The sequence below is a fragment of the Emys orbicularis genome, chromosome 2 (genome assembly GCF_028017835.1).
Source record: "Emys orbicularis isolate rEmyOrb1 chromosome 2, rEmyOrb1.hap1, whole genome shotgun sequence".
Taxonomy (NCBI): domain Eukaryota; kingdom Metazoa; phylum Chordata; order Testudines; family Emydidae; genus Emys; species Emys orbicularis.
Window position 1 is genome coordinate 236,106,666 of NC_088684.1, and position 23,280 is coordinate 236,129,945.

A 23,280-nucleotide genomic window follows, 5' to 3' on the forward strand; every position below is an offset into this window, starting at 1 on the left:
CCTGGAACGCCTTGGTAGAGTTGGCGTGTTGGGTTTACTAACCTCTCCTCATTCAGATGTCTCCACAAGATGCACTAGTATTGTGAGCCATACAAGAAACTGGCCAACAAAAGACCCTTTAAAATTTTAATTTATACTTATGTACTCACATAATTCTAGCTTTTTCTCCACAGGCATTCGTTATTCTGGTAATCTTTTCATGGAGTTATGTCTGAAATTAGATTGTTTACAATCTTTGGTCATGTCTTCTCCTCTGTACCTTTTTTTAGGCACTGTAATTATTAATAACTTAGTGATTCTGCATAATGTAGTGTAGCACCTTTCAGATAAAAATAAATAAATACAATAAAATAAATATGTATTGCAGTTCAGGTATGGGTTGCCAACCCTCCACGATTGCCAGATTAATCTCTTTTTAATTAAAGATTGTCATGTGATGAAACTTCCAGGAATACGTCCAACCAAAATTGGCAACTCTAGTTCAGATTAATGATGTGAGTCACTGTGTCATGACTCAGGAGACCTAGGTTCCAGTTGGAAGAGAGTCTATCATGTCTCTTAGGTAACAAATTTAAAAGAGAAACAAACATGGTATGCAGCAATTTTCCGAATGACTAGTGTACTATTAGCTGTTCTGGAGAAGCAGGAGGCTGCTGTGTACTTGAGGAACACTGCTGCTGTCAGTCAGGGAAGGGCAAGACTGACATTGAGCTCCTTATGCAAAATCGCAAAAGATGCAACTGCAAGCACAATCCGGGCACAATCCACTCACCTTTCATAGGGCTAGCCAAGCAGGGGAATAGAAATAGTGGATTAAATTTGCCTGGCCAATTTAAAATTATATAAAATATGAAAAGCATGGAAATTCTTTGGGTTTTTTTGCTTCATATTTAAAGAGAATTCTTATTGCAAAAAATATGTTGGACTATGAATTTAAAAGGTCCAACTATATTTTAGGAATCCTAACAGGAAGAGGCAAGAGGAGAAAACCCATATTTTGTATTTTTGTTTCTATATTGTAAGGTAACTGCCTTTTTCCAGAGCCTATTTGGTTTGTGGTTACTCAAGATTCAAACTAGGTGAGATTGACTTGCTTTAAAAAACAAAACCTAAAGTGGTTTTTGGTAACTTTGAAGGTATGGGGTTAAATTTTCCACCTAGTCTTAACTGGTTCTTCAGTTTTATACTTTCACTTTTGGCTGAAGTTATTTCACTTATGTCTAAGTATGATTATTGATAGACCATGGTAATGCCCAAGCTGTGCTGAGCACTTTCCAAATACACCTCTACCCCAATATAACACAACCCGATATAACACAAATTCGGCTATAACGCGGTAAAGCAGTGCTCTGGGGGGGCGGGGTTGCGCACTCCGGTGGATCAAAGCAAGTTCAATATAATGCGGTTTCACCTATAACGCGGTAAGATTTTTTTGGCTCCCGAGGGCAGCGTTGTATCAGGGTAGAGGTGTACTGAGGAAGACACATTCCCTGCCCCAAAGAGTGTTCAATCCTAAAAACACAGACCGATGAAGGCTGGGGAAAGAGATGTAGCACACAAGCCAAGAAGGCAGGTGATTATAGGCATGTGACTATTAGTTACAAGTTTGGAGGCTGCTTTTTTAAAATGTTAAAACACAACATTTCCTTACCCCTAAATCTCTTTAATCAATTCAGCCTTCTCCTCTTTCTGCCATGCCAGTTCTCAGTTTCAAAGTCTTTAACCTCTTGACTGGAAGGGAAACAGGCACAGAGCAAGTTCTGGTGTGGGTTGGGGCTCTGCCTGTGGGGTGTTTGTGCTGGCTGGAGCCACATTAGTCCAGGGCTCCCTCACCGCTGCCTCCCAGTAGAGGGACATGGAGTATAGGCCTAATCCTGCAGTATTTACTCCGGTAGAAACTCTCATTGTTAACTCCTGTGGGGGTTTTGCTTGCAAGATCAGACCTAATATATATGCTAAGTATTACTTGGTTATTGTGGGTATTTAGCACATGTTTCTAAGTTGATGGAATATTGTTTAAAGATAACCGGCAAAGCAACAGAACAACTTTGTGAACTGACAAATATAAAGCCATTTTCAGGCTTTGGATAGGTGTCGGAAAAGCCTAATGCAGCAGTTCTCAAACTTCATTGCACCGCGACCCTCTCTGACAACAAAAATTACTATTTGCCCCAGGAGGGGGTACTGAGCCTGAGTCCACCCACGCAGGGGGGGCTGACGTCCAAGCTCCATTGCCCCAGGTGGGCGAGCTGGCCAAAGCTGAAACCCAAGGGCTTTAGCCCTGGGCAGGGGGCCTGTAACCTGAGCCCAGCTGCCCAGGACTGAAGAGCTTGGGCTTCAGCTTTGGCCCCAGGTGGTGGAGCTTGAGCTTTGGCCCTGGGCCCCAGCAAGTCTAAGGCCAGCCTTGGCCACCCCATTAAAACGAGATTGTGACCCACTTTGGGGTCCTGACCCACAGTTTGAGAAGCGCTGGCCTGAAGGGTCTCTGTTATATGGTATAAAGCTCTAATGCCTTTTGTTTTTTGTATATCAGACTTTTTAAATTTATAAGAACCCTCTCTGCAGCGAGAACAGCTACTTTTAACAGCTGGTGACCAACTATTGAGGCCAAGAATAGTTATTTCAGTGATAAATATTGGCTTTCCCAGCTTGTGTAGAAGGCAAAAGAAGTCTCTTCCTCTCAGAGCACTCTCACAGGAGGAAGCCAGAATACAGACCCAGCCCCCTGGTGAGCTACGGTGTGTGGCTGATCAACACAACTATGTTCCTCAGCCCCAAAAGGGGATAAAGCAGCGTGTTGCTGTAGCCTGTTCCAGAGGAGTGTGCTGTGCTTTCTCATGGAGACTTCACTTTTGTTCTTCCTTAATGTAAAATGAAGTTATTTTAGACTCAGGGTCCATGCTTTGTGCTAATGAGCCACTTGATTATCTTCAGAAAACTTAAAATCTCATCTGGAAACCCTGAGTGTCAAAAACTCAGCAGATTATGAATTTTTCATTTTATAGCTTTTTGGCTGCTCATGTAACACCTCAATGTGTGACATTTTGAAAAGTTCAAAATTTTAGAAGTAATTAATTTTATATTTGATTTTAAATAAATATTCACGTGGAGAACTGTTCCATTGATACTTCCTTATTATGCATTGATTTTGGAGGTGGTGTCCGTCCCTCCCGCACTTTGTTTATTATGAATGTCTTTTGGCAAAAGGACAAAGCATATTCTACAATATTGCATAAATTATATCTTCTGAAAGTCAAATCGCTTCTGCACCAACTGTACTTGCTGTACCTTAGCAACGAAGAGCAAAATCTGTTGCCACACGAGGACAGATTGGAATTCAGGACAATGCTCTTTGTATTCTAGGTACAATTATGCAACAGTAACATTTCCTTTGTTACAAACTGCACATATCTATATATAAGCTTCTTGTTTTGACAGACACCGTAGCAAATATTCAGGTTTAAACATGAGTATAGTGATATCTAATAATGTATAGCAATTATTTCCTCTCCCCTCCCCCTGCTCCGCGTGGCATTTGGAATAAATGAACATTTTATCATACAGAAATTACTACCTTTTAATGTTCCCTGTTAAAGAGGGTGTGTCATGAAGATACAACAAAGCTTCATTTCAAAATTCCATCTACAGCCCTGCGGTGAAATGGAAATTCTCTAATTATTTTGGCTACTTGCTATGGATTTTTCTTTTTGGCTAATTATTTACAACTCCAGCTAACTACATTAATTAAAACCACAAGTGGCTGATGATTTTATTAGTTTTTAGCATTATAATGGCATTAATAGTTTCATGATTTGCTACGAGAGAGGCAAATCTGACTGGAATATAAAAAATCAAAGTAATTATTCTTCACAGGAGAATAGGTATTCTCGTTTTGATTTGATTTTTGTGTGTGTGGGAAGGGAGGACAGAGGGAATACCTATTTTCTAGAAGGGACTGAGGGAAACAGGGGAAGGGAGGACAGAGGGAATACTTACTTTCCCTCAGTCCCTTCTAGAAAATAAGTAAATAATCCTCCTGGATTTTTTTTTTTTTTTAAATTGACAATACTATGGTTGAGCGTGACTGGTAGAGGGGGGAGGGAAATAGATCTAATACTTATTTGAATTTGGAAGTGAATTTTGGTTCAGCCATATTTGTGACTCTTTTGTTTGTTATCCATGAATGTCTGAACACTAGAGCATGAATATCTGTGAAAGTGAATTTTTAAGATTGAATGCTCAAATGTTTGCTGAAAGTGAATCTTGAATTTATTTATTCCCTTGCAATAACACTAGCAATTTCTGTTGTTTGGATAGTTGCAGAAGTCATCCAGTCAGGGAGCAGAAACAATATTGCTGTCAACTAGACTTAGCTATGCAGTATGAGTTCTGAAGTTTGAATATTCAAAATGAACCATTTTCAAACTATTTCTATCTGGGGGAAATGGGTTCTGATCCAGCACAGTACTTAAGCACACGCTTAATTTTAAACATTGGAACTACTCAAGTGCTGTGCTGGATCAGGGCAATAAAGCCATGAACCCACAAACACTTATGCACATGCTTAACTTTGCACATATGAATAGTCCTGGGACTGTTTGTGTGTAAAGTTAAGTATGTGCATGTTTGTAGGATCAGGGCATTATTTTCAAATAATGAATAAATTTGAGTATTTGGCAAATTGTTCGTGAACAAAAGTGATCAAATTTTCAGTTAATTAAATTATCAGTTCTCTGTAGTTTCTATTTTTACTTTTTCAATTGTATAGCCAGTTAATCCCTCCTCTCCAACACTTTGTAACCTTCTCATTGTATTCCTTTTTTAAAAATGTGATCTGCAAAACTTATTTATGCCTTTTTTTTTTATATCTCAAACAAATAAGAAAAGGCTTTGATTTAAAAAGAAATTCCTCCCTGCTTGTGCATTTACCTCTAAAAATATTAGGAATATAAAGTTTTTTCTTCCTTATATTTGCTACAGGACATCATGGAGGACTTGAACATGTGAGTGAGAGCCTTATGAGCTCTCAGGAGAAAGGACAAGAGTGTTTGAACCTTAAACTTAGGTTGTGTGCGCACCAGGGAAACGTTTGAAAAATTCTCTGCTGTTGCTAATGCTAGTTCAACTATTCTGGTGTTAGCTACATTGGGGGTGCTAGACAGGTTGCTGGCTACTACCAGGGAAACGTTTGAAAAATTCTCTGCTGTTGCTAATGCTAGTTCAACTATTCTGGTGTTAGCTACATTGGGGGTGCTAGACAGGTTGCTGGCTACTACCACTGGATTAAGCCTTGATTTAACAATGCATTTAGTAAATTGGGGCATTAAGAATCATGATGCTTAGGTTTGTTCTGAGCAGTGCTAGAATATATGGTGGTTAAATTGTCACTGGGAAGTCCTGCCATTATTACTAGAGCAGGGCAAACATTTTTGCATGTATAATGTAAACACTGAACAATGCAGTTTTGGTTGTCCCAAAACTGTTTGGGAATTTAACATGAATTTGCAGAATAGTTTTAGTCAATACTTTTTTTCAGAACTTATACCATTCACAAAAGGGTGGTGGGAAAAGAAGGAGGTGGTGGCAGTGCTGCCTTAGCCTAGTGGCTGGGACACTTGCCTGTGATGTGGGAGAGCTAGGTTCGATTTCCCCTTCTGCCCAATGTGGAGATGGGCTCTGAAGTTGGGTCTCCCAGATTTCAGGAGTTTGTCCTAGCTAGCCATTGGGATATGGGGGGATATGCCTATACTGTACAAGTCTTACAGCAGCATGTGGAGTACATTTCCCCCTAGCATGGGTATAATTAGCAGTGTAGACTATGAGGCACTGCTTAGGCAAGTAAAGCCATGCCAGAACCTTTGGGTATATATCCTACTTGGCTCTCTACACATCCAAGCAGTGCCTCTGTGACCAGGTGCCTGGATAGGCCACACTGAGAATGCTTACTCAGGGCAAACTGCAAGGAGTAGGGCAGATAATCTCTGAAACTGGTGGTTTAATCTAGAATTAGATTCACCAAGCTAGTAGCAAACAGCTGCTGTAATACCAAGCTGGTTACCAAGAAGCCAAATATAGTCCCCTTCAAGCATTCCAGCTCTTGACCCCCCATCTAGACAGCTAAGTCTAATATAGTGAGTGGTTACTGAAAACCAGATTCACCATATGTTATGTCCACCAGTCCCAAAGGACCAGACACTGATCCCCAGGTCAATACGAGTTACAGAGCTTACCCCAATAATCACGCAGATGCCAATCCTTTAGTACCTAAAACTATATTTTTTAATAATAAAAGGAAGAGAGTTGCAGTGATTAAAACATCAATATACGTACAGATATATGAAAAGTCCTTAGGGTCAGTTTCATGGCAGAGATGGTGAGGCTGCTGACTAGTAAAAGTCTTTCTGGAATCAATTTAAAAGGTTACAGTTCAATAGGCAGTCTACGTGTACAGTTAATTCCAATTCTTCAATGAGAATTCCAGGTTATTCCAAATAACACTGGTCTACAATTTTTGAGAAGTCGTCTGCTTCAGAGATAAAATGTGCTATTTATTATGTATTTTGATGTGCTGAATTCAAATATGACAATTAAAACAACTGATTGGCTACTGTTTCTAAGATATTTAAGTTTTTACATTTTATGTCTATGTATATTGTGTAGATAGTACAGTTTTAAACATAAATTGTAAACCTAGGTCTTTTCATGTGTTTATGGTTGCTTTACATGATAATATTTCACCTGTCCTGTTTATGTAACACTTTAAAAATCAGTAAAAGGGTTATATAAATAAAATTTATTATGAAACAAAAGGCAAAAAAATATTCTGTACATAGTTTAGTCCTATTCAGTGTCTACTCGGCGCTTCTTGGCTTGTCTCTTGTATTCATTAAATGGAGCATCTCTTGTCACTGTCCAGCAATAGTCTGCAAGCATTGATGGGCTCCATTTGCCCTGATAGCATTTCTCCATTGTTGCAATGTCCTGGTGAAATCGCTCGCCGTGCTCGTCGCTCACTGCTCCGCAGTTCGGTGGAAAAAAATCTCTAGATGAGAGTGCAAAAAATGTGTCTTTAGTGACATGTTGCAACCAAGGCTTTTGTATGCCTTGAGGAGGTTTTCCACCAACAACCTGTAGTTGTCTGCCTTGTTGTTTCCGAGAAAATTTATTGCCACTAACTGGAAGGCTTTCCATGCCGTCTTTTCCTTGCCACGCAGTGCATGGTCAAATGCATCATCTGGAAGAAGTTCACGAATCTGAGGACCAACAAAGACAACTTCCTTTATCTTAGCTTCACTTAACCTTGGAAATTTTCCACGGAGGTACTTGAAAGCTGCTTGTGTTTTGTCAATGGCCTTGACCAAGTTCTTCATCAGACCCAGCTTGATGTGTAAGGGTGGTAACAAAATCTTCCTTGATTCAACAAGTGGTGGATGCTTAACACTTTTCCTCCCAGGCTCCAATGACTGTCGGAGTGGCCAATCTTTCTTGATGTAGTGGGAATCTCTTGCACGACTATCCCATTCGCTGAGAAAACAGCAGTACTTTGTGTATCCAGTCTGCAGACCAAGCAAGAGAGCAACAACTTCAAATCGCCACAAAGCTGCCACTGATGTTGGTCATAGTTTATGCACCTCAAAAGTTGTTTCATGTTGTCATAGGTTTCCTTCATATGGACTGCATGACCAACTGGAATTGATGGCAAAACATTGCCATTATGCAGTAAAACAGCTTTAAGACTCGTCTTCGATGAATCAATGAACAGTCTCCACTCATCTGGATCGTGAAAGATGTTGAGGACTGCCATCACACCATCGATGTTGTTGCAGGCTACAAGATTACCTTCCATGAAGAAGAATGGGACAAGATCCTTTTGACGGTCACGGAACATGGAAACCCTAACATCACCTGCCAGGAGATTCCACTGCTGTAGTCTGGAGCCCAACAGCTCTGCCTTACTCTTGGGTAGTTCCAAATCCCTGACAAGGTCATTCAGTTCACCTTGTGTTATGAGGTGTGGTTCAGAGGAGGAGGATGGGAGAAAATGTGGGTCCTGTGACATTGATGGTTCAGGACCAGAAGTTTCATCCTCTTCCTCGTCTGACTCAAGTGAGAATGATTCTGGTGCATCAGGAACCGGCAGTCCTTCTCCGTGGGGTACTGGGCGTATAGCTGATGGAATGTTCGGATAATGCACAGTCCACTTTTTCTTCTTTGACACACCTTTCCCAACTGGAGGCACCATGCAGAAGTAACAATTGCTGGTATGATCTGTTGGCTCTCTCCAAATCATTGGCACTGCAAAAGGCATAGATTTCCTTTTCCTGTTCAACCACTGGCGAAGATTTGTTGCACAAGTGTTGCAGCATATGTGTGGGGCCCACCTCTTGTCCTGGTCTCCAATTTTGCAGCCAAAATAAAGGTGATAGGCTTTCTTAACCATAGTGGTTATACTGCGCTTTTGTGATGCAAAAGTCACTTCACCACAAACATAGCAGAAGTTATCTGCACTGTTCACACAAGTACGAGGCATCTCTGCTCACTTTGGCTAAACAGAAATGTGTCCCTTTGCAAAATCAAACACTGACAAATAAGAGAGCACGACACTGTATGATTTCTAGAGCTGATATAGGGCAATTTGTTCAGCAGAGTGATGTAAGCTTCGTTATGATTGCATCATCCATGACTTCTAGGAATAACATGATGCAATTCATATCATGTATGACGCAATACCAGCTTCAGATTGCATCATTCATCGTTTTGCCTAAAAAGCAAGTACTGTCCAAACCCAGTCATAGATTTATTCATAGATCCAGTCAAAGATGTATTTTAGTCATTTCTGGTTTAAATTGAGATCCCTTCCCTTTATAACTCACTTATCCTCCGCCATTCCCAAGTCAAGGGTCGTATATACTGACCCAATAGCATATCTTGAAAACTAGAGCCAATCAACAATTTTAAGCATCATTTTCGTTCTCAGTGACCCAGAATTAGTAAAGTTTGACTACATTTATTTCAGAAGCATTTTGGCTGTAGAGCAGTGTAATTATTTGGAAGATCTCAGTCTGACGATTTATACTTTTCCCTTTTCAAAATTTAAGCAGACTAGAGATGATAGGATCACGCGGGGGGCTTTTTCTTTATAGTCCTTTAGCAAGCTGATAAGGCTCTTGACAGCAGTTGTCACAGCAGGACCTTTCCCCGATGAAGAATAGGCAGTGCAGAATGTTGCTTTGAAGCTAATCTTCTATTCCTATGCATACACAGGTAAGCTAGTTGTATTCATCAACATAAGGCAATTAGCCATTCAAACTGTCAAAACAGTTCACAGGTAGTTTACTATGTGGAATTACAATTTTCTAGGAGAGATGAGGACAATAATATTACTACAGGACAAGTCCCATCTAAATGATAATATCCCCATTTGATCTCTGAGTCAATAGAATACAGTAATGAAGCATTATGAGACAGGAACAGGATTAGCATCTACAAGCTAATTAGATCACATTGTTAAAATTCTAACAAGATACAGGTAAACACAGACAAATATACTTTGCATCTACCCTTGATTTCTGTTACTACAAATAAATGGATTAATGATTGCTGGTCTATAACATCTCTTTGAAATTCACAAACAAGTAGATTCTTGATTACACTTCAGTGCCTCTTGTAAGTTTTTTACGGGTCATACCCAAGTTGCCCAGTGTTTCAGTGTCACAGCCACCCTCATCTATACTACTATTTTAGCAGGGTAGTGTCCTGCTGTCTCCCCACTGCCAATGTGAGAACCTGCAGGGCTAGAAGCTGGGACCACGGGGGTTCTGGGCTACTGACATCTCCACATCATCACAGGAGGATTAGACAGGGCTCCCACAGAAGGACCCTGTGAGGCTGGGCCCAGCAGGAAGTACCACCTAGCAGGGCCTTGCGTGGCTGCTCCTCTAAGCCCACTGATTGGCTGGCATAACAGGGAGTTGTCTGAGTAACAACATAGACTGCCCTCCTGTCTTGCTTCAGACCTTGTGCACGAGAGATCCCAGACTCTGGCTTTTGACCCTGCCTGTCTTCTGATGTCTAACTCTTGGTTTACCCTTCGGCTTATGTTGGACTCTGACCTCCTGGTAACCGGACCCTGCTTGCCTGACTCCTGGTTTGCCCTCTGGCCTGTCATGGACTCAGACTCTGTTACCAGATTTGCCTGACTCCCAACTCCCACTCTGACCACTAGGTCTGACTGCTCACAACCTGGTCATGACGGCCAGAGGACTGCCAGAGCTTCCCTGTTGCTGGGAAAGGCTCCAGCATCTCCTTGTGGTGGGGAAAGGCTCTGGCAGGGGAGAGGCAGTGGGGAAAGACTCTAGCAGCTCACCCCTGCCAGAGACTTTCACTCTTGCATGTAGCTACACACCACAGTGTGGACACAGCATGCTGTTCACTGTGGCATTTAATTGCACATGTAGTTCCTCTATCCTACATGCTGCTGCCAGTGTAAACAAGGCTTTAGTGTCTCCTGCTAAAGCTGTTCCGCTTTTCATAAATAAATGGTCATTGGAGCAGGGACTGACCTTGGATCTCCCACATACCAGATGAGTGCCCTAACAACCAGGTTATGGAGTCATTTTCCTTCTATCTGGCCCAATGACAGTAGATAGTCACTTTGAATCTAGTCCTCTAGAAATGCCTGAAAAAAGTCCATTTGGGGTCAAGCAAAACCTATTTTATTTGACCCAAAATCAGTGGCTTGATTTTTGTTGAAATTTTTCAGTTTTCTGTTTTGGTTTGACCTGAATCGATTTACCCCCCCTTCTTCTCCCCCCCCCCAATCTGAAGAGGCTCAAAAGCTTGTCTGTCTCACAAAGAGAAGTTGGTCCAATAAAAGATACTACCTCACCCACCTTGTCTCACTAATAAACCAAAAGAGTTATTTTCCCAACTCTGATTACCACCAGTGGAGCTGCACTGGTGTTAGCCATGGTGGAATAGCTTTCAGTGGGGAAAAAAGAGCTAGAGTAGACATAGCTAATGTGAACAGACAAATGGCTCCTGCCTAGAGATGAGGCCAAACTAAAACCCCATGTCTAAATACATACAAATTTTGGTTCAGCTCCAAATTGTGCAGCTCAGTTACATCAAAATATGGAGCAGGATCTGTTAATATATCTCCAACTTTTCCAGCAGCTACATGAGAATTACCATAGTGGATCAAACCATCACTCTTATCAAGTCTGGTACCCTGCCATCTATGATGGTATACTACTTGCTGATTCAAAGGAAGACACAAATCCCCTTGTAATTCACCTTGCTTGTTGAGCAGTACTGTATACCTGTGGCAGGAGAATTTCTTCCCAACTCCTACAGCAATCAGATTGAGTGCTGAAACAAGATATTCTTACCCTTATCTGCAGTTATACATGTAAAAATAATGGCTCAGACCCTCAGGTGGTGTAAACTGGCATTGCTCCACTGTCTTCAGTGGAGTGATGCTGATTTATACTAGTTGAGAATCTGGCTCATTTTTATTAGTCATCAAGCTAGCCAACCCTCTTAAAAATCCAGCTTCAGTAAGACTCTGATCTCCTCTGGCAGTGAATTCCAGAAGCTGACTACATGCTGCCTAAAGAAGTATTTCCTTCTGTTTGTTTAAAATTACTGTCAGGTAATTTAATCAAGTTTTTCCTGTGCTTGTAACACCAGCATGAAAACAGGGGACTTTCAATGTTTCCTGTACCCTTTGTAATCTTAAAATACCTCCCTGAAATCCCCTCTATTTATTCTCCATTTTGGGCTAAATCTTGACCGAATATAACCATATCATGGGAGTATACAGTATTTCTCAAAAGCTTGCAGAAGGGGTGGTGGTTCAGGACTTTAAAAGGGATTTGTTTTCTTTTTGGCAAAAGGTAGGGGACATGTCTGGGTTGACCCCCTTTCTCTCCTGGATCCAGTACTGACAACCATATTACTTGTATTTAACTATTGCATATATTAAAAAACAAGGGACTTTCTCAAAGTAGACTTGCAAAAATGAAACTTATGCTGATCTCTATCTATCTCTATCTATAGATATAGATATAAAACCTACTATAAAAAGAAAGATATTTAGGTTGAAAATTCAAGTACTTGAAAATTAGGAAACACCAGAATTAGGTCTTTAATTGCACAATCTTATACCGTTTTTTCCACAGGACCCCCAATCTAACAGGACAGGCAGCACTTGTAGAACAAGACAGCTTTTAAATACTTCTTTTTATCCTCATGATTCAATGCATGGCCCAACAGCCATCACCTTACTTATGGCACATCATCTAAACTTAGCTTTGAATACAGAATTATGCATTTCCTCTGATGTTTGCTGTGGTGGTCATCACCAGAGTCTGAGTGCTTCACAAACATTAACAGATCTATCTGGTAGGGTAGCTGCGAAGATAACAATATTGTTATCCCAATTTTACAAAGAGGGAGACTGAGACAAAGACAATGTGGCTTGCCAGATGTCACACATTCCGAATTAGAACTCTGGACTCTCTGATGCACAACCTTGTGTTCATTCCTTCTGACCTCACTGCCTTACTGTCAGAGGTCCTGAGAATCCCATTGACTTCTATAGCAGTTGTGAATTCTCCACACTTCCAGAAATTGGACCTGAGTTTTCTCACACTGGACACTCAAACAATGAGGAATGCACAATTACTGGCCACCTGCCAAAATTCTGTGGCAGAGCCAGGGAACTTGGTTCTGCTGGGTGGCCTTTTATTGGCTTATCTAAAAAGTCATCTTTGTCTTCAGGCATTCACCTCCTTCTCTGCACACCTTCCAGCTTCTAGATTAAATGAGGCAGCGGTCCTATAGATAACAGCCTTGCTCACTACACAATTGAGACTCATTCCATTAACACTGTCCATCCTGTGCATTGAATGAGGCTGAGGTCTTGTGGGGGGAAAAAATCAAATGAGCATTAGTATTGCTAACTCAGACATTCAAAAATCAGGAGTCAGGCCTCCCCAAAACACCATGGTATTTAAAAATAAATTAATTGCCTTTTTTTGCTTGCCTTTAAAGGGCATTCAGGTAATATTTTAAAGTTTTTTTCCCCTCTGTAATCATAAGCACTAGAAATGTCAATGTTTTTGTTTTTTAAATGAAATCTGAAATTCTCACCTAATCGTACTTGATGAGCTCCGGGGATTTAAGAAGGACTCATGATGAAATTGTGAGAGTTGGCAACTGTAAAGAAAGATAGGGTATGAAACAAACTTTAGTTAAACAAAGTGCTTAACTGATAACCCATACCACCTTTGTTAGGACTCTCTCTGAATTTTGATTGCTTAACTAAAGAAAAAGGACTTTAGAGTTAAAATTTACAGTTTTATTAACTATCCTTAGCAACAGCAACTAATAATATAGGAAATGAGATGGTAAAAATAGTACTGGACTATGATTTTTCTAACAAACTAGAAGATTGGTCAGTATGATAACCATCCAGGTTTTCAGAATCAAGTAACACAACCATAACAGAAAATCACACTTAAAAGTGATTGCTATCGTGGGAAGGTAACTTTCCGTAGATTTTTGACTGAGCCCCTCAGAATAGAGCCTCACTTGTGCGAATCAGTTCTTAACTCTGGTGTTAACACAGATGGAAAACAAAGAAAAGGAATAAGAGATTTTGGTCAATTACTTGTATGGCAATTCACCAGGGTCCTCTTCCTAATGGATCTACAGTAGTCAACCCTTTTAACCTACTTTGCCACACATTATATTAGCCTGAGGATCTGATTAACACTATTTAACACACTGCTACATTTATGACTGATTTTATAGACTAAGTGCAGTTCAAGAGGCTTGCATACTTGGTCTTGTTTTAGGTCTGTATACACCTAGAACTTGCAAGGCAGTATGAAACTATTAACTATGGTAAACACTTGTGCGGCGTTTCACAATCTTAGTGAACAACAAAAATAATGAGGAGTCCGGTGGCACCTTAAAGACTAACAGATTTATTTGGGCATAAGCTTTTGTGGGTAAAAAACCCACTTCTTCAGATGCATGGAGTGAAAATTACAGATACAGGCATAAATCTATATTGGCACATGAAGAGAAGGGAGTTGTGATGGTGCACCCCATAAGGCTCCATCGAAATATGCTTATGAATGTGTGTGTATATATATGACATAACTGGAATATGTTTTATGCTATATATGCCATGTAGCATATCTCTGTAAAGGTTATCTACTGAATCTATTCATCCTATTTGTATGCATGTGTCATTGTTGTATTCAAAGTTATGAATATTGGCTGTGTTCTTGCTTGATTTCTAAATAGCCTTAGTAAAGCATTTGGTCAGCTTCTTGAGAATGGAATGTGCAAATTAAGTGCCCAATCAAGAAACACTTAAAGGACAATGCAACAGAGAGGGTCCTGTGGCACCTTTAAGACTAACAGAAGTATTGGAGCATAAGCTTTCATGGGTGAATGCCCACTTCATCAGTGGGCATTCACCCACGAAAGCTTATGCTCCAATACTTCTGTTAGTCTTAAAGGTGCCACAGGACCCTCAGTCTGAATCTGTAAAAAGCAACAAACACGGCTACCCCTCTGATACTTAAAGGACAATGAATCTTGGAAAGCTCCAATCCACATAAGAAGTCTACCTGAGGACGTTCAGGGTAGCATGTAAATAATGGCTGCTGCCTGTAAAAACTGAGTCATGCATGGACATGTGATTTGCCCATGTGACTCCAAAACTCCATCTTGGAGCTGGACTTTGCATAGGAGAGAGGAGGGGATCTCCACCCACAAGAGAGAGTCTATTTAAACCCCTGGGAGACCCCTCCATTTTGTCTTCAGCTGGCTCAAGAGCGAGCCTCTCCACCCCCAAGGATACCTGAGAGAAATTAGAACAAAGGACAGTAACTACAGGGGGTGTGAGTGATTGCTGGACCCAGACTAGAAGGAGACTAATCGGTAAAAGGAAGCTTACTGGAACATCTCTGAGGGTGAGGTTTTACCTGTATTCAGTTTTATTACTGTATTAGACATAGACTTGTATGTCTTATTTTGCTTGGTAATTCACTTTGTTCTGTCTGTTACTACTTGGAACCACTTAAATCCTATTTTCTGTATTTAATAAAATCACTTTTTACTTATTAATTAACCCAGAGTATGTATTAATACCTGGGGGGGGGGGGGGAACAACTGTGCATCTCTCTCTATCAGTGTTATAGAGGGCAAACAATTTGAGTTTACCCTGTATGAGCTTTATACAGGGTAAAATGGATTTATTTGGGGTTTGGACCCCATTGGGAGTTGGGCATCTGAGTGTTAAAGACCGGAACACTTCTTAAGCTGCTTTCAATTAAGCCTACAGCTGTTAGGGGACGTGGTTCAGACTCTGGGCCTGTGTTGGAGCAGACTGGTGTCTGGCTCAACAAGACAGGGTGCTGGAGTCCCAAGCTGGCAGGGAAAGCAGGGGCAGAAATAGTCTTGGCACATCAGTTGGCAGCCCCAAGGGGGTTTCTGTGATCCAACCCATCACAGGAGTTACCTTACAAGTGGAGAACCAGTGTTGACAAGGCTAATTCAGTCAGGGGTGGATGTGGTCCACTCCCAATAGTTGATGAGGAGGTGTCAATACCAAGCGAGGGAAAATTGCTTTTGTAGTGAGCCAGCCACTCCCAGTCCCTATTCAAGCCATGATGTTAACTTGTTCACTTTCAGAGCTGCTTTACAACAGTCTTGTTTCCAAACAAGGACACAAGTTGTAACTTTGTCACAATCTTTAAAGCACATATGTAAGCATGTATATTTCCTTCTAATTGGGTATCAGTTTCAGGAAGTAGTTAATTGACTGATTTGGATCATCACCCAAGAGAGTCCGCGTGTTACTTATCACCAGACCTTTGTTCAGCTGCCAGATTTCAGCTCAGTTATTGTTCACACTAGGAGCTGACACTGCAAACATAGGTGGAATGAAAGATGGGCAGGGCAGAGCAGGGCAACAAGCAGTCTTTAGCCCAAGCTTTCTGGCTCAGGCAGACAGCAGCTACAGCCTGAGCTCTAGCCCTCTAAGCAGGGCACAGCAGTAAGCAATTGGCAAGTCTTTAGCCTAGCCTCCTGGTTAAAGCAGACAACAGTTTAGGGGCTTGCAGCCTTCTGGCTGGGGCAAGCCACAAACAAGGTACAGGCCATCTGGCCTAGGGTAGGTAGGCCACCACCCCAGGGTTGGGATTGGCGGCAGGGGGACCCGGTCCCACCCTACTCCACCAGGGCGCAGGGCCAGGGACCTAACAGTGGCGGGGGTCAGCGGGGATCCTGCTGAAATATGCTGACTTGTATTGCGACAGCACAACCTGACTAATGTCTGGTTCCCCTGGGCTACCTCCTCCCACAGTCCATGGTTGTGGCTCCGTAGTCTGCAGGCCCTCAGTCTCTTCGGGGGTAAGTGGCAGACAGCAGTCCCAGCAACTCTTCCCACTCTTTCTCCTCCAAGGCCAGCATGCTGCATGGCAAGGGGGTCTTGTCCAGAGTCCTGCAGTGGGCTAGAGACATTTGCCTCCTTTTCTGGCTCTGGACCAACTGACCTAATGGGTCCGCCTCTTACACTTCCTGTCCCTCCCCTCTGCTTCCAGCGCAGGAGGCAGGGCTGGCTTGGCTCCACCCACCAGGGAGAGTGCAGTGGTCCCTCCATCTCAGGCTCAGAGGGAGGCCATTCTGCCTCACTATAGTTACATTTCTGATTATTCCTTGTGTTCTTAGAAATACACTATTTTGTTTCAGTCCCTTTCATTTACTGTCGCTTTCAGCACAAGTGTATTACACTACCTTGGTAGCATAAACATGCTTGACTGTAAATATTTGCCTTACTTCTTCATTTTGTCACTAAACTAAAAGAAATCAATATGAACACTTCTTTCCTTAGCAGGATTGTCCATGAGGTAAATCCTGTCATTAAAGTTTACAATATTACTCCCTTTTATACATCATTGATTCACTCAGGTTCCCTATTTTGCCACAACTGTATCTGGCAACATAATATCCCAGTGTTTGATATCTGTTTTTAAAATTAATTCACAAACAGGGAGAAAAGGGAAGTATCTTTGGTTTCGCCAACAGTACACTCTTGTGAAAGGCTGCAGAAATTCTGAGTTTCCTCAGACTCCTTGGAAAGTCTGAAGAAATCTTGCCGTTAGATTTTAAGGGTTTTTTTTGTTTTGTTTTATTCTCACACCTTTTAAAAGCCTTGATGTCTGGGCAGTTCTTAAATAGCAATATCTCATAATTTTGAGGCCCTATTCATTACACAACACTTCTGGCATTTCCTAACTTTCAGGGGTTTGACTTTTGCAACCTACATCATTTTGTCTTTGCAGTGTTTTTCTTTCTTAGTTTTTTGTTTTTAGGAAAAAGGTGGATGGGAGAGATGCACTGCTGGGGCTGTGTGCTGGTTTGAGAGGTAGGGGTATAGCCTGGTCTGGCCCTGCCTTCTCTACTACAGCTGCTTCAACATCAGCTGGGCTGAGTCTCTGCTCCACCTGCTTCCCAGTGTTGTGTGCTGAATTGAGGCACCAAGGCAGGTGTGAGCACAAGACTTTAGTGTTCAGTTTTTTGCTGTTATTTCTGACTTGTTGACAAAATTAATATGTGCAGCACAAGCTGTACATGGGAAATGGCAATTTTACCTGCATAAAACTCAGCAATATCTGCACAACATTTAATGGGACCAGCAAATTGCATCTCCATCACCCTAAGGGTACCCCCTTGCTTGTTTACAATTGCCCCCTGCAAGCATTGGAGGGTGAGAAGTTCTTTTTTTAAAAATTGCATTTTTTTTTTAACATGGAAACTGTTACATGAGTTAATCGTAGGGGATACCAACTCTACTTATAATTGTTTTGATAATGCAGAGATAATTAAACCAATCAAGTGGGCAAAGGCGGATTAGGGGTGGGTTCCAGCCCTGAAAGAGGGTGGTACTGACTGGGAAGGGGTTGTGTCCAAGGCATCTGAAGGGTGCATTGATCTGGTTGTTTATCTCATTGTTGGAATTTCTTTTTCAGTCAGAAACTGAAAAGACTTTCCTCCCCATCTCACCCCACAATCTCAGCCTGGTCTACACTACAGAGTTAGGTCAATGTTAGGCAGCTTACATCGACCTAACTCTGTAAGCGTCCACACTAAAATGTTGCTCCCACCGACATAACTCGCCCACTACACCAACTTAATCACTCCACGAGAGTCGATGTAGTTAGGTCGACATAGTGTCAGTGTAGATACTGTGCTGCTTACATCAACAGTTGCTGCCTTTCAGAAACTGTCCCCAAATGCTCCATATTGACAGTTAAATTGGTGCAAGCGCTCCTGGTGAGAGAACGCACTGCTGACGCCAGGAGCATAGCGTGGACATGTAAAACTGATTCAAGTACTGTGGTGGCTGTATGTTGATGTAACTTAGGTCGACTTAATTTTGTAGTGTAGACTTGCCTCAGTGGAACATTATTGTCCTTGTCTTGGGTTGAATTTTCCTTGGAATGAAAGGAATTAGCCATCTTATGTACTCGAATTTACTAGCTAACTGACAAATAATGTTATAGTCACTGTTAACTTTGGAATACAGGGGGAAATATCAACTTATAACCCGGAATATGCAGCTACAATAAGTGAGGTTTGTAGCTACTGAATTGATAAATACACAATGAAGGATTTGAGAACAAATCAAGTGAAGCATTACCACATGCTAATAACATGCATATTAGAAAGATCATAACACCACCATTTACTCTATTTTTTGGATATGGGGGAAAGGAAAATAGATTTAGCCTCATTTTGTTTGTCTCCATACTGAGCTTCCTTCTGTCACATAAGGAGCATAGAACCGCAGTAACAGTTGTAATGTTGTACAGAGCTTTGAAAATGTAAGAAGTGTTATCTAGTTGTTGTTGTTGTATGTTGAGTTCTATTAAATATATAAAAAGTTAGGTGTTTCTGAAATAAGTTCAATAATTATTCCACTGTTTTCATGAGACTTTTTTATTAAAATATCTTGTATGCAAATTGGGCCATTCTTGAAGTAAGGAATTAATAATGTTGCCTAGAACTTGGACTAACATGAGCAATGCAATACTTATACTGTTCTGCCAGCGCACCTTGATCCTGACCTGCTATTATTCCAGTTCTGGGATTCTTTTAGGCAATATTTATATACTGAGCTGAATTGTGTGGTGTTCCACTTATAGGAACACAGAAATTGCCATACTGGATAAGACCAGTAGACCTCTAGTCCAGTATCTTGTCTGGCAGTGTCCATAACTAGATGCTCTAGAGTCAGATGTAAGAAACTCACAGCAGGCAGATTTGGAATAATCTGCCCCCTCACATCTGGTCTCCTGATCTCTAGTAGTTAGAGTGGGTTAAGCCCTGAAGCATTAAGTTAAATATTCCTTCCAAAATTATTATTATTATTGTTAACTCTGGATATATTTTATTTCCTATAAACATCCAGTCACTTTTGAATCTTGCTAATTTCTTGGTTTCCATGTCTTCTCGTGGCAATGAGTTCCACAGTTTGTTTATGCATTTCGAGAAAAATATTTGCTTTTACCCATTTTGAATTTTCCATCTTTTCAGGCCGTTGAATGTCGTCTTGGTGTGTGTGGTGGTTGTTTGATTTGTTTGATTGTTTCCTGAGATAGAGTGGGAACATCTGTTCTCTCTTCTCTATACCATCCATTTGTTTTATATGCTTTCATCATATCACTCTTAATCATCCCCTTTCTAAGGCAAGTAATTTCAGTCTTTTCAATCTCTCCTCATGTATGAGTTTCTTGTTGCCCTTCTCTAAACTCTGCAATATCCTCTTTGAGATGGGGTGACCAGTACTGCACACTGTGCTCCTAGATGAGGGGACGCTATTGATTTACATAAAGCATTATCTCACTATTTACCATCTCATTCCTCATGCCTCCTGATATCTTGTTGCTTCTCTGACCACAGCTGCACATTGAAGAGGAGGTCTTCATTGAGCTGTCTACAGGGACACCCAGGTTCCTTTACTAGGTGGACAGTCAATTTAGCAATATGAGGAGTTTAAAATTTTCCCTCCAATGTGCATTACTTTGCATATATCAACAATGAACTTCATTTGCCTTCATGTTGTTGTCCATTAACCTAGTTAGTTTAGGTCTCTTTTGAAGTTCATCACAATCTGCTCTGGTCCTGAATAACCTAAATAATTTTGTATCCTCTGCATTGTGCTACCTCATTGCTCACCTCCCTTTTCAGATCATTTAAAAAATACTGGACCTATTACAGTCTTTATGATGTGAACAAATGTGCACAAAGGACTAGAATGAGGCCACACAGGATACCTCTGGTGACTTATAAATGATTTTAACCCATGTTTCAATAGATAAATGACCTACCTTTCTCTTACTCCTATTTTTGGTTACAGATAATGACTTTATCCATCTATCTTTTACAGAATTTGTCCAGACGAATTTCAAATCCATACCTGGAAAACCCTTCAAGCAAGGTATTTTTAAAACTTCATTTTAATTCCACATGCTGAAAGACTTAGAAGGAAGAATATATATTTTTTTTGTTTCATTTGCTTAATCTTGGCTTTTGAGTAATTTATGAATATAGCCTGCAGTTAGAGCCACTTGTACAATTTTTGGCTTGTCTACATTAGAAAATTTTTACCAATATAGATAAATCTATTTAACTACTGTGGTGTAAACCCAGATGTAGACTTACATCACACCACTTTTAATCACATTTATACCAGTTTAACTTAATTCAGTACCTTTTTGTGTATTTAAGTGTTCTAACTTTCTGTATCTAGATAAACAAGCAATTTGTCTTTTCATTTTAGATTTATGGAGAGAGTTCTTCATGTGCTGGGAGAGCTCTCAGGAATATTTTTACAGTTCAAGCTTCTGACCTGATTAAAGACAGAGTGTACCTTACAGGAATTTGCAGGTAACAAAGTTAATTTGCTCTAATTAACTTGCATTATTTTTATGCAGGGTGGATAAAAATCAATGATTTAAAAAAAAATTGGATTTTTTTGATAAAATGCTTTTTGAGGAACATAACAACGGCCATACTGGGTCAGACCAAAGGTCCATCTAGCCCAGTATCCTGTCTTCTGACAGTGGCCAATGCCAGGTGCCCCAGAGGGAGTGAACCTAACAGGTAATGATCAAGTGATCTCTTTCCTGCCATCCATCTCCACCCTCTGACAAACAGATGCTAGGGACACCATTCCTTACCCATCCTGGCTAATAGCCATCAATGGACTTAACCTCCATGAATTTATCCAGTTCTCTTTTAAACGCTGTTATAGTCCTAGCCTTCATAACCTCCTCAGGCAAGGAGTTCCACAAGTTGACCGTGCACTGTGTGAAGAACAACATCCTTTTATTTGTTTTAAACCTGCTGCCTATTAATTTCATTTGGTGACCCCTAGTTCTTGTATTATGGGAATAAGTAAGTCACTTTTCCTTATCTACTTTCTCCACATCACTCATGATTTTATATACCTCTATCATATCCCCCCTTAGTCTCCTCTTTTCCAAGCTGAAAAGTCCTAGCCTCTTTAATCTCTCCTCATATGGGACCCGTTTCAAACTCCTAATCATTTTAGTTGCCCTTCTCTGAACCTTTTCTAGTGCTAGTATATCTTTTTTGAGATGAGGAGACCACATCTGTACGCAGTATTCAAGATGTGGGCGTACCATCAATTTATATAAGGGCAATAATATATTCTCCTTCTTATTCTCTATCCCCTTTTTAATGATTCCTAACATCCTGTTTGCTTTTTTGACCACCTCTGCACACTGCGTGGATGTCTTCAGAGAACTATCCACGATGACTCCAAGATCTTTTTCCTGATTTGTTGTAGCTAAATTAGCCCCCATCATATTGTATGTATAGTTAGGGTTATTTTTTCCAATGTGCATTACTTTACATTTATCCACATTAAATTTCATTTGCCATTTTGTTGCCCAGTCACTTAGTTCTGTGAGATCTTTTTGAAGTTCTTCACAGTCTGCTTTGGTCCTAACTATCTTGAGCAGTTTAGTATCGTCTGCAAACTTTGCCACCTCACTGTTTACCCCTTTCTCCAGATCATTTATGAATAAGTTGAATAGGATTGGTCCTAGGACAGACCCTTGGGGAAGACCACTAGTTACCCCTCTCCATTCTGAGAATTTACCATTTATTCCTTTGTTCCCTGTCTTTTAACCAGTTCTCAATCCATGAAAGGACCTTCCCTTTTATCCCATGATAACTTAATTTACATAAGAGCCTTTGGTGAGGGACCTTTTCAAAGGCTTTCTGGAAATCTAAGTACACTATGTCCACTGGATCCCCCTTGTCCACATGTTTGTTGACCCCTTCAAAGAACTCTCTCTAAAGATAGCTTTAATTAAGATGCATTATAGCTCAAAGATATCTCATCATGGAATAGGAATTATAAATTCTAATTCTATAGTATGAGACAATATATTCATGTAATGTTTAAGAAGAGTTTTGTAAATGAGTTCCAATAGTTCATGGATTAAGGACCCAATTTTATGGGGTTCCAGGGGCTTCTGTATAAATTATTTAGGTTAATCTTTCTATCTACCCAATGGGGCTCAGTCTAGAACAGACGTGGGCAAACTATGGCCAGCGGGCTGCATCTGACCCGGCCCCTGAGCTCCCGGCTGGGGAGCCTAGTCCCTGGCCCCTCCCCCGCTATCCCCCCTTCCCGCAGCCGCGCTGGCTGCACTCTGGCCTGCCGCTCCCGCTGGGCAGCGTGGGGAGCGCAGCTGGCTCTGGCCGGGTGTCGCGGCTGCGAGCTCCTGCTGCTGGTAAGGGGGTGGGGAGCAGGGGGGGCAGTCAGGGAGGAGGGGGTGGTTGGATGGGGCAGAGATTCTGGGGGGGCAGTCAGGGGATGGGGAACAGGGAGGGTTGGGAGTGGGAGTTCCGGGGGCCCTGTCAGGGGGCGGGGATGTGGATAGGGGTTGGGAGGGCAGTCAGGGGACAGGGAGCGGGGGGGTTGGATAAGGGGGTGGGATCCTGGGGGGCAGTTAGGGGCGGGGGATCCCGGGAGGGGGTGGTCAGGGGACGAGGAGCAGAGGGCGGTTGGATAGGGGGTGGGAGTCCCGGGGGGACTGTCAGGGGACAGGGGTGTGGATAGGGGTCGGGGCAGTCAGGGGACAGGAGCAGGGGGGTTGGATAGGGCGAGGGGTTCCCGGGAGGGGGCGGTCAGGGGACAAGGAGCAGGGGGGGTTGGAT

The 23,280-nt window shown here is 41.5% G+C and overlaps 1 protein-coding gene across 1 annotated transcript in view; it reads left to right on the plus strand.

Annotated features, from left to right (window-relative positions):
- The window catches only part of RAPGEF5 (Rap guanine nucleotide exchange factor 5), a 257,733-nt gene that overhangs the window by 34,019 nt on the left and 200,434 nt on the right, over window positions 1-23,280 (plus strand). Inside the window, exons 2-3 of the mRNA XM_065399415.1 lie at window positions 20,474-20,524; window positions 20,867-20,973. Of these exons, the coding sequence (XP_065255487.1) occupies window positions 20,474-20,524; window positions 20,867-20,973 (158 nt within the window). The remainder of the gene's footprint in view (window positions 1-20,473; window positions 20,525-20,866; window positions 20,974-23,280) is intronic.